Source organism: Rhineura floridana, chromosome 4, assembly GCF_030035675.1.
Source record: "Rhineura floridana isolate rRhiFlo1 chromosome 4, rRhiFlo1.hap2, whole genome shotgun sequence".
Lineage (NCBI taxonomy): Eukaryota > Metazoa > Chordata > Lepidosauria > Squamata > Rhineuridae > Rhineura > Rhineura floridana.
Window position 1 is genome coordinate 84,961,810 of NC_084483.1, and position 13,669 is coordinate 84,975,478.

Genomic DNA, 13,669 nt, shown 5'->3' on the forward strand with positions numbered 1-13,669 from the left:
TAGGGCTGGTGGGTGTAGCTTGGTCTGGCAAGCCAAATGGGGAGGCCTGGTGGGCCTAATTAGGCCTACAGACCAGAGGTTGCCCCATTCCAGATTTGGAGAGTCACAGGCTGCCCACATCTTATTTACAAGTTCTATACAATGTTATTTTCTTTATCTCAGAAATAACCACGGTCTTTTTATATTAACAGACCAGAAATAATTCCTTGCAACCCTAACTGTTCAGAACTGGCTCAAGAAAGCCACGAGTTTTCATGGTATCCAGAAGAATCAGTATTCAGTTGTTTCAGTTAATCAGCTGATTTTAAGCCCTTCTGATATGATTAGTTTAAGAACAGGCCTAAAGTGCTTTAGGGAAGTTTTTTAAAAGGCCTTTGAATTTTAGTACAAGCACTGAAAGTATTTTCACAAATATATCTTCGCACATCATTATATTATAATGTATTACCTGGATTGTTAGATTATTTTTTTAAATGTTCTAGCATTTGACTATTATTGTTGCGAGCCATTTTGGCATATTTATATGGAAAAAGCAGCATACAAATTGAAATAAAAAATACAGCAGGGATTTCTTCTACCCTATTGATAAGTACATTTCAGACAAAGCAAGCACATGCTCAAATAAGAGTTGCTTAATATTGTCCCCCCTCCACAGAATGCCTTTAACTCTTCAAAGTTGTTTGGACAGCAGAAAATAATGCTTCCTTTTAAGGATGGAAAGAAAATGCAGAAGGAAATCTAGAGGACAGCTGTTCAGTTTGGATCCTCAAATCACTACAGTGTGCAAGATCATCATTCCAAGGACAATTTAAAGGGCCTGAAGTTCAGTTCTTAAGAGATCATTTGATTCAGGACAAGGGGGGGGGGAGAAATGTGCACTATCACCCTTTTGGAAGAGCAAGGTAATGGCAAGAGAAAGGAAGGATCTAGTTCCAGGACAGCATATCCAATATCAGTTGAATGTAATACTTTTGTTTAATCCTGAGGTGGACATGTTAGTGCAACATCTTCAAGAGTAATTGTGTAGTTCCATGACATGCTAAGGCTTTCACTGGACACTCAGCAGGAGCACCAAGGCATCTTTCCTCTAAGCCCAATTCAGGCACATTTTTGCCCCTTGTTATTTTTGATCAGCATGCAACATTTGGACCAACTACTGACCAAAATAGTATGCTTTTAAAAAAATAAGACAGATTGGTGTTTTTAAAGTTTAATCTACAATATTTGAAATATGATCTGAACTTCAAATGTTCTTTAGAAGGGTACTTAGGATCCTCTTATGAACAGCTCCTTTTCTTTGTAGAGATTAAACTGTGAGAAACCCCAACTTTCTAATTACATGGTCTTGAACTTTATTATGACATTGATAATGGTGGATTGGAAAGTGTTATGAGTGCTTGGGCCAGCCCTCACTTTGGTTCATCTGGAGTCGGGCAAGGCCCTGGAATATTGTAGACTACATTTCCCACCCCACATCCCCCATTTTCTGACTCGTTGTGCCTTCCTAAGTACTGTGAAATGAGGACAAGAAGCAAGGACCATCTTTTGGCACTTTTGGAGGAACGTGAAGACCCTGAACTAAATGTTATCTCATTTTCTGGCAGATTTCCCTCATGCCCAGCAGAACAATCCCATTGTTCAAAGACAGCATAACTAGTTTTCTAGTCAGCAAGAAGCACACACACAACATGAGATCACCTCATACATAGACCCCTCCTTTTCATGTTGATTTATAAGAGGGAAAGTTCATTTAACAGCAGGGTTTGAGAGGGCGATCTGAGCTCCAACATATGTAACTACGCTCTCAAGGAACACGGCACAGGACTGCAGGCCACAGAATGGAAAGGGAGTCTGCGTCTTGCTGCAAACCGTGAGACAAAGAGATTCCTGCTTTTTGGTCAGAGCTGCTTCACATCACTTCAGCTGTTTTCCACTGCCCACTCCTGGGCCTAGGATAGGTAATCTCTGCTACCTGTCATTCCTTATAGCAATAGGAATCTTTTATCTGTTTAGTTTAAAGTTATGAATGGGTTAGGATATGAATGATTAATGCTGCCAAGCACCCAGTAATTGTCATGCTATTCTTTTTTCTCTCAATTAAAAAAAAGCTTTACTTTAGTCTGGTTTGGACCTGTAATTCTTTGGTTATACACATACTATTTAGTTACATTTCAGGGCAAAGTGCTTGGTTTATCCCTAGCAAAAGATCCCCCTCCTCTCAGGGAGGCGTGTTTAATGGGACACATGGGTGGCAGGTTCACACACTCAGGTTCCCAATAGACATGTGTGTTAACAAAAGTCACCACAAGTGTCATCCATTGATCCATCCAGGTGCCCTTAAAACTTTCTTAATTGGTTTAGTAATACTCTGCTGTATTCATGATGCAAGTAATTCTAATGCAGCATGACAGGATTGTGAGCATTAAGTTGTCTGAAAATAAGTAACTGTATATCATTTTCTAAATAGCAAAAAGAAATTGTGCACTCTTCAAGGTTATATAAAGGCTCAGCAGCTTAAATCAGTGTTTAAGATTATAGCAACCAGTTTGTATGCACTTGTACTGAAGTAGTATCTAAATAAGTGGGAATTGTTGATTTAAGTCACTGATGTATACTGGCCTTTTTTCTTAGCCATTTAAATTTCCTTGGTTTAAATCAGTCCAGCCTGGCTTTTGATGACAGAAAGAATCACCTGCTGCTATATTGTTAAAATATCTAACTCTTAGTGCCATTTTACCCCTTGTGGTACATACCAATTGAAGCCATATTCTATTACAGAGACATTTCTGTTGCCATAGATTGATGTAATGTCACTTGATGGAAGAAGTTAAAGTAGACTAGTGACCCAATTCCTACTAACCAGATTTCACCTGACCAACTGTATGCTTCATGGCTTGAGCACAAATTAGTTTAGTTACATTTCGTATTTCATACACATTTCTTCCTACTTGCCACTGCCAAGGGAGAATCCCTGACCTCAACTGTTTTGACTTTAATCAAAATATGATTCAAGGAACAAATATAGCAGAACCATTGTTATTTGACTACAGTGTTATCTCCCAAGTAGCCTCATTGAATAGAACTGGAAATGCAGAAGTAGAATAGAGCGAGTATACTAGAGACTATATTTGGTCTCTAGTAGCACCAATCCGATCCTTTTTAGGAGATTCTTTTCTAGTCACTTTGCAGTGAAAGGCTGCAACCCTATTCACTTAGACGTGTATAGATCTGTAAAGCCTGTATGGCTTTAAGAGAGACAAAAGTTCTCACAGGACTGTTGTGAAGATAAAAAAGGAGGGGGGAACCATGTTTGTACACCACCTTGAGCTCCTTGGAGGAAAGGTGGGATATAAATATAATAAAGAAATAAAGTCTCAGAGAAGGCTGGCAAGGAGAGAACACAATCCAGGAGTCTAATTAGAGATTCTCAATGCAAGGCATGGTGTCCCCCCTGAGTTTTCCTCTTTCTTCCATTACGTTACACAAGCCCATGTCCACAACCAGCAGTCTGTGTTCTTTCACTACTCCACCAATAAAACCTTCAGGACTGAATTCACCTTGGTGACCTCACACAAACATTTCCATTTGTTCAGCATGTTACATCTGCCCTAAGCCAGAGAATAAAGAACAGATTTCATAAAAATCCAGAGGATGGATGGCAAGGGTATTTGGCAAATACCTCCAGCAGCAGATGCTTGGGGGTGGCGGTGCGGAAAGGAATACACAGCTGTGTGTGCCATGTGGTCTCTCCTGCACCCCCTAAGCTAGCCTACTGGTGTGGTGAAGGGTACTAGCTTGTTGCCAATATTGAAGATGTAGCTGCAAGCAGAGTTGGCTTTTGGACATGGAAAGGATGCCATCTCATCCTTTGTCTCACGCAGAAAAATGCATCAGGCTAGACCCAATGGAAGCCAGTGATTTAATTCCACTATTTTACGAGTGCAACTCCATAAGAAAGCAGGGATTTGCTGCTGCACCACAAAGCAATCCCACTGAAGTGTGCAAAGTGTCATTTTAACTGAAAGTCTGCCCCACCCACTACTTATCTGCAGTTACAGTTCTTCTCCATTACAGATAAGAAGAAATTATGCTGTTAAAATGGGGTTTTATGCCTTCCTCACCTCCAATTTCTTCAGTGCCTGGTTTCCTTAATAATGGAAAGCCAGAAAGGGTAAGAATAGGGTGTGTGTTTAGTTAGAGCATTACAACAATTCAGCAAAGCTTTTCTGATGGAGTGTTTAAGGCAGCAATTTTTTTTTTTTAAATGTGAACATGAAGGATTAAATCTATGTGTTTTGTATTAAAAGTTAATATAGGTTAAGTGGAAAATGTAATATATAATAGCTTTTAAGTATCTAATCTGAGGCTTGCCAAGAAAAAAGGAGTTTCCATTAGAAAGACTCAATGGTAACTTTTAGTTGTCCTAGAGATGCATCTGTCCTTGTCTTTTGTGAAAGTAATGTACTCAAGTTACGTGCAGATTCGTGTTGTCGATACCTTCCAAGCTCTCAAATCAAGTGTGGTCTACAAATTAGTTTTAGCCTTGGGATTCCGAGACACTTAAAGATCTTCCCATAGTAACAGCATAGACAACATAAAAGCAACAAAAAACCCGCATCTCCCATTAGTTTGGTGTCTCAGGAGCAAAGGAGAGGAGATTTAGCAGGCATACCAACTAAAGCTCACTAGCACTCATGGTGTACTAGCTGCTTCAGATGCAATGCTAAGCCACAGTTTAGTACAGTTTTCTTCAACATGGTGCCCTACAGATGTTGCTGAGTTTCAACTCCCATCACCCCATCAGCACTGCCAACAGTCAGGGATGGTGGGTGTTGTGGTCCACAACATCTGGAGGACACTACGTTGATGAAGACCAAGAATGAGCCTAGACAAGCCTCACATACTTCCCCCCCCAACAAATGTCAGAAGCTTTTGCTTGTTTTACATGAACCACAGCTTGCCATGTCATCTGAAATCAGGGAAACTGGCTAATCTTAATTACGGTTTGTTTGAAGAAACCACCTTTAACTCATGGATTAGGAAGCTGGCTTGTTTCAATAGAGTATTGTAAAGATTAGCCACGTTTTGCACGAGTCTGGATGCAACTCTAAGCTATGGTTAATCTAAAACTGAAGTGAAAGCTTCCAGTCTCATCCTTGCAGCTCTACTGGAGGAGGAGGGAGCATGTGAATCCAAGTCTCACTGAAGCTCATATTCAGAACATGAAATCATAGTTTAGCACTGCATCTGAACTGGCAGGTACAGGCATTCAGTTAAATTGTCAGTTTAAGTGCAGATGGACTTGATCAATTCCATGTGAACAGTTTCTCATCTTGCATCAGTATACTACTACATACTTTCTACTTCATCAGAATCATGATACTCTACTCACAACCTACAAACAGGGCTCCCAAGGAAGGAGGGAGTGTTCTTCCAAAAATACACACAGCAATAACTCTTCAGTGAATATGAAGAGGGTGTATGTTTCACATTTAGCATACATTCAAAGAATTGCATAGGCACTAACGTCTTTTCCCCAGTGGTCTCCACTGGGATGCAAAACTACCCAATGCTGCCAACTGCCAGGTTGCCAAAGACATCCAGAATGAGACCACAAAACAGATCTGCTGTTTCCTTGGTCTATCTGGTTGAATCTTCTTTTTTGCCTAGAGACCAGCATTTATTGATAAGATGAAAGTTCTTCCTCTTACTAGTGCTCTCAGGTCCTTTCATTTTGCCCACCAACCTTACATCAATTCTTACATTTTGGAGAACTCTAAAGACAAAAGGTAACAAATTTACCAAATTTTAAAAATGTTTGTAGAACTTCTGAAGTCCAACTGCACATTTATATAATTAATGGAACTATTCCTGTGAGACTTGATTCAAGCATCATTGTGCCCATTTTAAATAGAAGGACAGTCCTTCCAGTAAGCAACAGACCAGTCGTTTATTTAAAGGACTGACTACATGCAAAATATCTACTTAAAGCCTAGGCTGTAAATCTTGTAGAGACCAGGCAAGGTTTAGGCCTGACTACTCTAGAAAGCAACGTATAACCATGCCCTGCTCATACGAAGATACAGTATGGCAGGGGTAGGGAACCTCTAGCCCACAAGGCTTACCAGACCTTTCTATTTGGCTCATGAGGCTGCTTTGACCAAACCATGTCCACTTGCCCTACACCAGACATGTAGGATGTCAGGTTTGGGGCAGGTAAAGATGCAACTGGGCCAGAAGTTTGCAGGCACCTCCGACCAACAGTAGCCACAAAGTTCTGTGCAAAGCTCCGTGCATGGTGCTTTGCAAGCATCAACAATCATCTGAACATCAGAACATGCACAGAACCCTGTGTGGCACTTCAAAGCCCCGACCATCAACTTGTGCCTGCACAGTTTAATTCAAGCCACATAGGTGCAATCAGGTCACCTGCCATCACTGCAAAGTCAGATGATGGACTGGTGGGCGGTCCCACCCACCTGTTCAATTTGGCCAGCTAGGGATGAGGGAAGGTAAGGATCCGGCCAATAGATCCAGTTCCCCACCCTGCAGTATGGAATGGTAGGTTTTGTGAGCTGCAGTTTATTTATTAAACTTGTATACCGCCCCATAACCGAAGCTCTCTGGGCGGTTTACAATAACTAAAAACAAATACAATTTAAAATACATCTTTTAAAAACAATTTAAAACAGAATTTAAAAATTTAAAACATTATAGAACACATGCTAAAATGCCTGGGAGAAGAGGAAAGTTGATAACACTGCATTTGATAATTTGAAGCCACGTTTTTGGCCATTACTCCCAATCATCTGGTTTAGGTCAGCACTTTTACATACAGATATTTTGCAGAGGATCAGATCTGCCACCTGACCATTTTAACTAATTCTGTTCCAGCTTCCGATACCTGGAAAAAAGATCTGCTTGCTAATGCTAGTCCTAGTCAACCCCCACCCCAATTTCAATGATGCTGCCCTTAGAAGAGAGTAGTTTACCTGTTACAGATAGAGGTGTGAAGGCCCAGAAAAAAACAGAAAAATTGAGGGGGGAAATTGTTTTCCCCTGAGTTTTCCGTTCCCCTCCCCATCTCTAATTACAGGTGATAGGAAGGTTTTAACTCTATGTAGATGACACTACTATCCTCCCAGAAAAGTGGGTTTATCTACCAATAGCCTTAACTTTTCACTGTAGCTTGAACTCTGACTCAGTTATGGCGCCATTAAGTAAACAGCTTTGTACTATTACCTGGAGAGCTGTGTTTAGCAACTTAGTGTTGCCAAGTCTGTAACTGAACAATTGAACTAATTTATAGAGACTGATACATGGCAAGTTTTACCCACCTTAAATATCAATTACCAGCTTTATCTTCAATTTTTATATTGTGGGAAATCGGAAATCAGACTACCAACTGACAATGGTTTCCAACAGTTTCAGGTGTAGCCAAGCTTAAACATCCACCTTCTTTGAATAGTAACTGGCAGGCTCCTGATTAACAGGAGTTCAGCTCCACTCTGTATTTTTAACTATTGGCTTCCTTAAACCTCTGACTATTCTAGACTCAAGGTTTCCTGGGGCTCTGTTTATTGATGTAGATGCAACTTAGGTCATACTCTGATTTTTAGTTGACAACTAAAGAGAAGCTTTTTTAAAACAAAAAAAATTTAGGAGCCAAGAGTTTTTCCTGCCAAGGCCAAGTTAAATATCCAGTTCAGAGATCTATATGCAGGGGAAAAAATCTGATTTGAGAAATATTATTTCCTGGTATTCCATGTTCATATATTAGCATGATCTGGAAGATTTGATAGTTGCCACCTTCCCCTCTGCCCCCATACACACACTATAAAGCACTCAGGATTTCTGTTAATGTTGTCTGCTGTCTTAGATGGCAAGTTTCAAAGCACCTTATGGCCTACAACATCATATGTCCAGCACAGGTGACATTGAAAATTTATTCTGTTGTTGCTTCTGCTGCCTAGTAATTAAGGGACAAAGGGGTAGATTGTTCCACAGGGGCAAAAGTACTAATCTAAAGTATATAAAGCCAATCTTTTACTTGTTAATCTACCATAGTTCAAAAGGCAGTTAGAACATAAGGAGTCTAGCGGGGGTCAGACCAATGATTTAGTCCATCATCTTGTTTCCCCACAGTGACCAACCAGATGACTCTGGGAAGGCCACAAGCAGGACGTTTTAAGACACTTGTCCTTTCCCATTGCTGTTTCCAGCAGCTGTTCAGTGGTGTACTGAATCTGGGGATTGCTTCCCCCCACCCTGCTGCTTGTAAACAAAAAATAATGTATGATCATGCCTGGGGTGGTTTCCTAGATCAAGGCACTCTGTGGATGTGGGCCCAATTCTGAACTGATTCTCTGATTCTCTTACCATTCTGAGTATTAACACAAAAATAGTAAAGTATTCTCCATTAATAAGTATTTTCTCTTCTCACCTTCACATAAACCCCAAAGAGGGAAACCATCAGCTACAGAGGTAAGGTTCAGCAAGTAAGTTTGCTAGAGCTTTTCTGCACACCACTTTGCAGTACTTCTTGTCCACCCACATTTTAAAAATATTTTTTCGTTTCCACCTACAGATACTTCTTGAAGTACTTTTACCCATCCCCTGTAATTTCTTCTCCCACCCTTCTATCACACTAAACTTGTACCTTAGCAGTAGAGAACCTGAACTGGCCAGATCCTTACCTTCTCCACCCCTCACAGGCCACATCTGACAGGTGGACAGGGTCACCCACCTACCACCTGATATCATAGTAACATCAGGTGATGATTTTCAGGACATCAAAGCACAACACAGGCCTTGCAAAGAGTCCTGTGCGGTGCTCTGAAATGCCGCTGACCAGCAGACTTGAAGTCATCGCTTCTAACCTGATGGGCAGTGACCCCAAGCTTGATTTCTGGAGGGATGGCTGTACAATCAGTTCCCACAGAGAACTCTGTTGCACAATCAATCCAGTCATGCCTCTACTTGCCCCACACCTGATGTTACATATGATAGCAGGTGGATATAGTTTAGAGAAAAACATCCTCAAGAGCCATATTTGGACCGGAGATTCCTCACCCCTGTCGAGTCTTACCCCCTCCCAAACTGCTAGTTTTTCAGCCCTCTTTTCTAGGCCTTTTACATTCACTTCTTCCTCCTATAAGAGTTTCCCTCTTATGCCCTTCCTTTCTGTTTCCAAGTTTTTAATAATAATATTAATAACACATATTATCCTTTTATCTCAGTTTCTAATTTCTTTCAGCACGTCCTCTTGGCCCTTTTCCCCCTCAGAGGAGAGAGACCTTCCTATCCTCCCACACACCTCCACTTCTCTGTTTCTTGGCCACCTTTACTCAGCACGCAAAGCACTGGTCCAACCAAAAGCCTATGGTACCGCTTGGGTACAAGCAAGCGAGGAGGCAATGGGCAGGCTGTGGCACTGAGGCCCAGCTGAAAATAGCTCAAGGCCTACTGGTGGGTCCTGGCCCACAGTTTGAATAACAACAAAATAGAGTGTGTGCAAAGTTTACTGGGTTGCCTTGGGAAGTACTGTATTTAATCTACATGACAGGATTAAGATAAAATGGGATAGCCATCTAAACAGCAGGCTCATGTCCATGAAGAGCCAGATACAAAATTAATAAAGACTGGTCCTACTCAGGCAGCAGTTATAAGGCTAAATGTCAGAAAACTGAGGAAACCCAACTTTCCCATTTCAAGAACGTTCACTGTGCCAGGGTACATGGTAGCCAGATTTACAGCAATATAAATAAACAGCAAAGCAAAGAGCACTTTCTACCATCTCCATCTGATGAAAAGGGTGCAGTGTTTTAGATTTTGATCTGGCAATTTGGTCTTCACTATAATACTACACTCTGCAGCTTCCAAAGGCAGGTCCAGTAGATGGCACACAATACTGACGTGATGGAGTAACACCAGGAGAACATATTGTACAGATGAGCTGGGGTTGGCACTGCCAGGCACATTTCAATGTTGGGACAGCCTAGTTAGTACCCCCAGTCAGTAATATTTACCAATATTTTTGTTTCTCCATGGTTCAAATCCAAGCATTTTATAAAGGCAATAAAAGACATTTCTGTGTGGTCTATGCCTTGATATCTAAGAGGCTACACCTGTATCAGCAGACACAATTTCACTTATCACACAGTTCAAGATATCCTAAGCTTTTTGACTGGAAAAAGATACAAGTGCAAGCAACAAGCGGGACTGCACAGAAACCAAATGCCAGACTGGCAATTCAACCAATTAAAAAGAAAACATGACTATATTTGGTGACGTTTTGCCACACTGATTGTTCAAGCAAAAGTACTTCAGCTCATTACACTACCTTATTCCTAGCTAAAGTATTCATCGATTGCCACCCTGGGCTCCTGCTGGGAGGAAGGGTGGGATACAAATCAAATAATAATAACAATAATAAATCTATGTGGTCCAGTGTGGTCTGTGCCAACTGGAAGTAGCTCTCACAAGATCTTAGGCAGGGGTCTTCCCCAGCTCTACCTATCAAGATATTTCAGATGGCAATGAAATAGATTGAGTCCAGGACCTTCTGAATGTGAAGCGATGTGTTCAAGTTATCCAGTGTACACAACCTAAGCACATACATTCTTCCTCCTGCCCCACTTATGTACACAAGCAGCTAAGATAAAGTTAAGCCAGATACCTTACCTACTTTTAGTAATCTATAAACATGTTGGCCAATAGATATAGTTTACATTGTCACCCTCAACTTTTCTGGAAATGAACAACTAGTTCAGGAGTAAGTAAATACAAAGAACAAGAGATACCTTGTTTCAGGTAAAGCCTACACTAAGAAGTTTGTTTAAATTTTAAAAACATTTTCATAAACAAAGGATGGGAGAAAACACCTTTAGACAAAGTGTTGTTCCTGATAAATTTGGGAATTGTGCATCCAAGGGGATGAAACATCAAAATATTACTTGCTCAGTCCTTACCTGTCAGTTCTTCCATGACCTGAAAACTTTTTTTGGGGGGGGGGGGAGGCAGAGGAAGAGAAAGAGAGAAATCCTTATTCTTTCCTACCAAGCTGTTCCAAACCCACAACTGACAACCAAGAAACAGTGGTGGGCCTTCGTCCACTGTTGCAGTCACAGGAGACCTTGAAAGAAAATGGAAAAGGACTGCCTTCAAGTCGATCCCGACTTATGGTGACCCTATGAATAGGTTTTTCATGGTAAGCAGTATTCAGAGGAAGTTTACCATTGCCTTTCTCTGAGGCTGAGAGGCAGTGACTGGCCCAAGGTCACCCAGTGAACTTCATGGCTGTGTGAGGATTTGAACCCTGGTCTCCCAGGTCGTAGTCCAGCACCTTAACCACTACACCACACCTTACACCTTCCCAAAAGAATGAGTTGACATTACTTTATCAACTCCACAGCCTTGAGACAATCTTTTTGCCATCATGTAGACATAGTTAACACTATGAATGAGAAGTAGAACCATAGAACAAATTCCCTGGTTAGCCTTTAAGTTACAGGAATGCAGGGAACACTACCAGGCTGTCAACAAGGAAACATGGATATGAAAGAGTCAAAACAATATATATCTTTCATGAATAAGGCTGTTTTGGGCTCCCTTTTGTAAAGAAAAACAAAGTACAGATATACCAAAATGAAAAAGTGGACCCAAATAGTTGATTCAGAGGAACTGATTATACCATCAGTTAGTAGACATCAGGTAGACAGACAAATAACAATTATGTTCTGCTTAAAAGCTTCCAAGGAATATCAGGCTAGTCTCTCCTCTCGGCCCTTCTCATAGCACAGTTCTCTTTGTTCTCACCCTGTATAAACTTACAGCAAAGTGTATAAGTACTGTCATGAATAACAAGCACAGAAGTATCATGGAGTCCCAACACACAATGCATATAGGAAGCCAGGTACATGTACTACTTAGCACGACTGATACGCCCATAGGCCCAGCATGGAACAGTGCAGTTAAAGCACTCTAGACTTCTGGACTGCAGAGATAAGGAACACTGAAACACACATATACTGTACACACTTTCAGTTACAAGCATCTGGATGGAGCCACACTGGGATCTAGATGTGCATTCAAAACCTTGGCATGTGTGGGCTCAGCATTAGTCCTTTCCTCATGTCCAAATATGGAGTTAACAGCATTCACATAGGACCAAGCACCACAAGTAACTGAGAAAAAAGACTCTGAATACACACACCCCTCCCCAGCCCTCAACTGTACAAGATGCCACTGTCAGCCTCAGGCTTGCCAGATAAGAATGCTAAAAGAAATGTGCCTGAAACTGCAGCATCTTCACTAAAGATGCACCAGGGAGCCAATGGGCTGCCCACTGCAGATCTGTCCCTTCTATATTGTGTAGAAGAGGAGAAAGGAATAAGAGAAGAAAACTAAACTCTTCAGTTTGGGCGACACTCAGCACTTTACACCCCCCAGACAAGACGCAGGCTTGTGGGTGAGAGTAGGAGTAAAGAGGCCCTACTATGTCGAAGTTGCACAGGCAAGTCACCTTTACCCTTTCCATAGCACAGTAGATACACCCGAGCCTCCAGCAGGGACCCTTCTCCTGCACAACACAGCCTTCACTCTCTCCCCGCCCCGCGACGATGGATGCTACCTCGTTGGGAACTCTCACCTTGACCCTAACCTCGTAGGTGGTGAAGCGGCCCCTACCAACCCCCACCGTCTGAGGGTTGGCGACATCGATCTCAAGGAAATTGCTTGGGGGCCCGTAAGCGTCATTGAGGTTCTGCGGTTTCGTGATCAGGCGCCTGGTGTCCGCGATGGTCTCAGCCATTTCCCCCGCCCTCCCACTTGCGCCTGTGCAGTCGCTATCAGTCGGAGAATCGCAGAGACACAGGAGATACCGGGGGTGGAGGGTTGTTGAAACCGGAAGAGAAGGCTGACAGGTCGCTCGGGCGTTACAACAAGGCAGCCCAACCGTAGTCCCCTTCTCGCCTTCTTATTCACAGGCAACCAGCCGACGTGACGCCCCCGCGACACGCTCCGGCCCAGCCGCCGCCCGCACCCGGAGGGAGCGAGCCCTACAAGGCGCAAAGCACCACGGGGCTTGTAGTCTTCCTGTCAGCGGTCTACCCCTTCAACACGATGCAAGGGGACCGCCGTAGTGAACTACAACTCCTACAATGCACCGTAATAAGTAGTGGTTGGCTATAGGAGAAGAGGAGCCTGGAGAATTTTCTTTGAGAGCCCGCCGGAATTGAAAGGGGGAGGGGCTAGTAAGCCAAAGTGATCCTCGAAATGCCCCACAGCTGGGCGGACGGACACGAATGCAGGCTGAGAGAATAAGGTTAAGTGGTTACTCAGCGTATTTTCCTTCGTACGTTTTGAAACACGGCGGTAAATGAGCCATGTCCCTATGTGCATATATGTAAACATCGTTAGCGTGGTGATGGAAAGCGGAAAGGTCTGTGAGATTACTGACTTTTCAACCAGCCGCTCTTAAATTGTGCTTTCAACGGGGGGCCCGTGTGTTTGAAAATACAGCAGAGAGAGTAAAGCAGCGATCATCTGCAGAGTGAGGCACGCACTTAGGTCTACTTCACTCTGCAAAACGTAAGGTTTTATGAAGCCTGTATTCCTCTGCTAGAACCCGCTCTTGGAGACCCCAATACGTTACATGGAGAGTGAAGCC

At 42.4% G+C, this 13,669-nt stretch overlaps 1 protein-coding gene across 5 annotated transcripts in view; it reads right to left on the minus strand.

Annotated features, from left to right (window-relative positions):
- The window catches only part of SNX3 (sorting nexin 3), a 35,101-nt gene extending 21,995 nt beyond the window's left edge, over nucleotides 1–13,106 (minus strand). Inside the window, exon 1 of one of the 5 annotated variants that reach the window (XM_061623533.1) lies at nucleotides 12,662–13,106. In XM_061623533.1, the coding sequence (XP_061479517.1) occupies nucleotides 12,662–12,811 (150 nt within the window). In that variant the 5' untranslated portion in view covers nucleotides 12,812–13,106. Of the gene's footprint in view, nucleotides 1–6,992; nucleotides 7,111–12,649 lie in introns of those variants that run through there. The other 4 variants (XM_061623531.1, XM_061623534.1, XM_061623535.1 and 1 more) reach the window with 4 other exon arrangements.
- Between the last annotated feature and the right edge of the window lie 563 nt (nucleotides 13,107–13,669).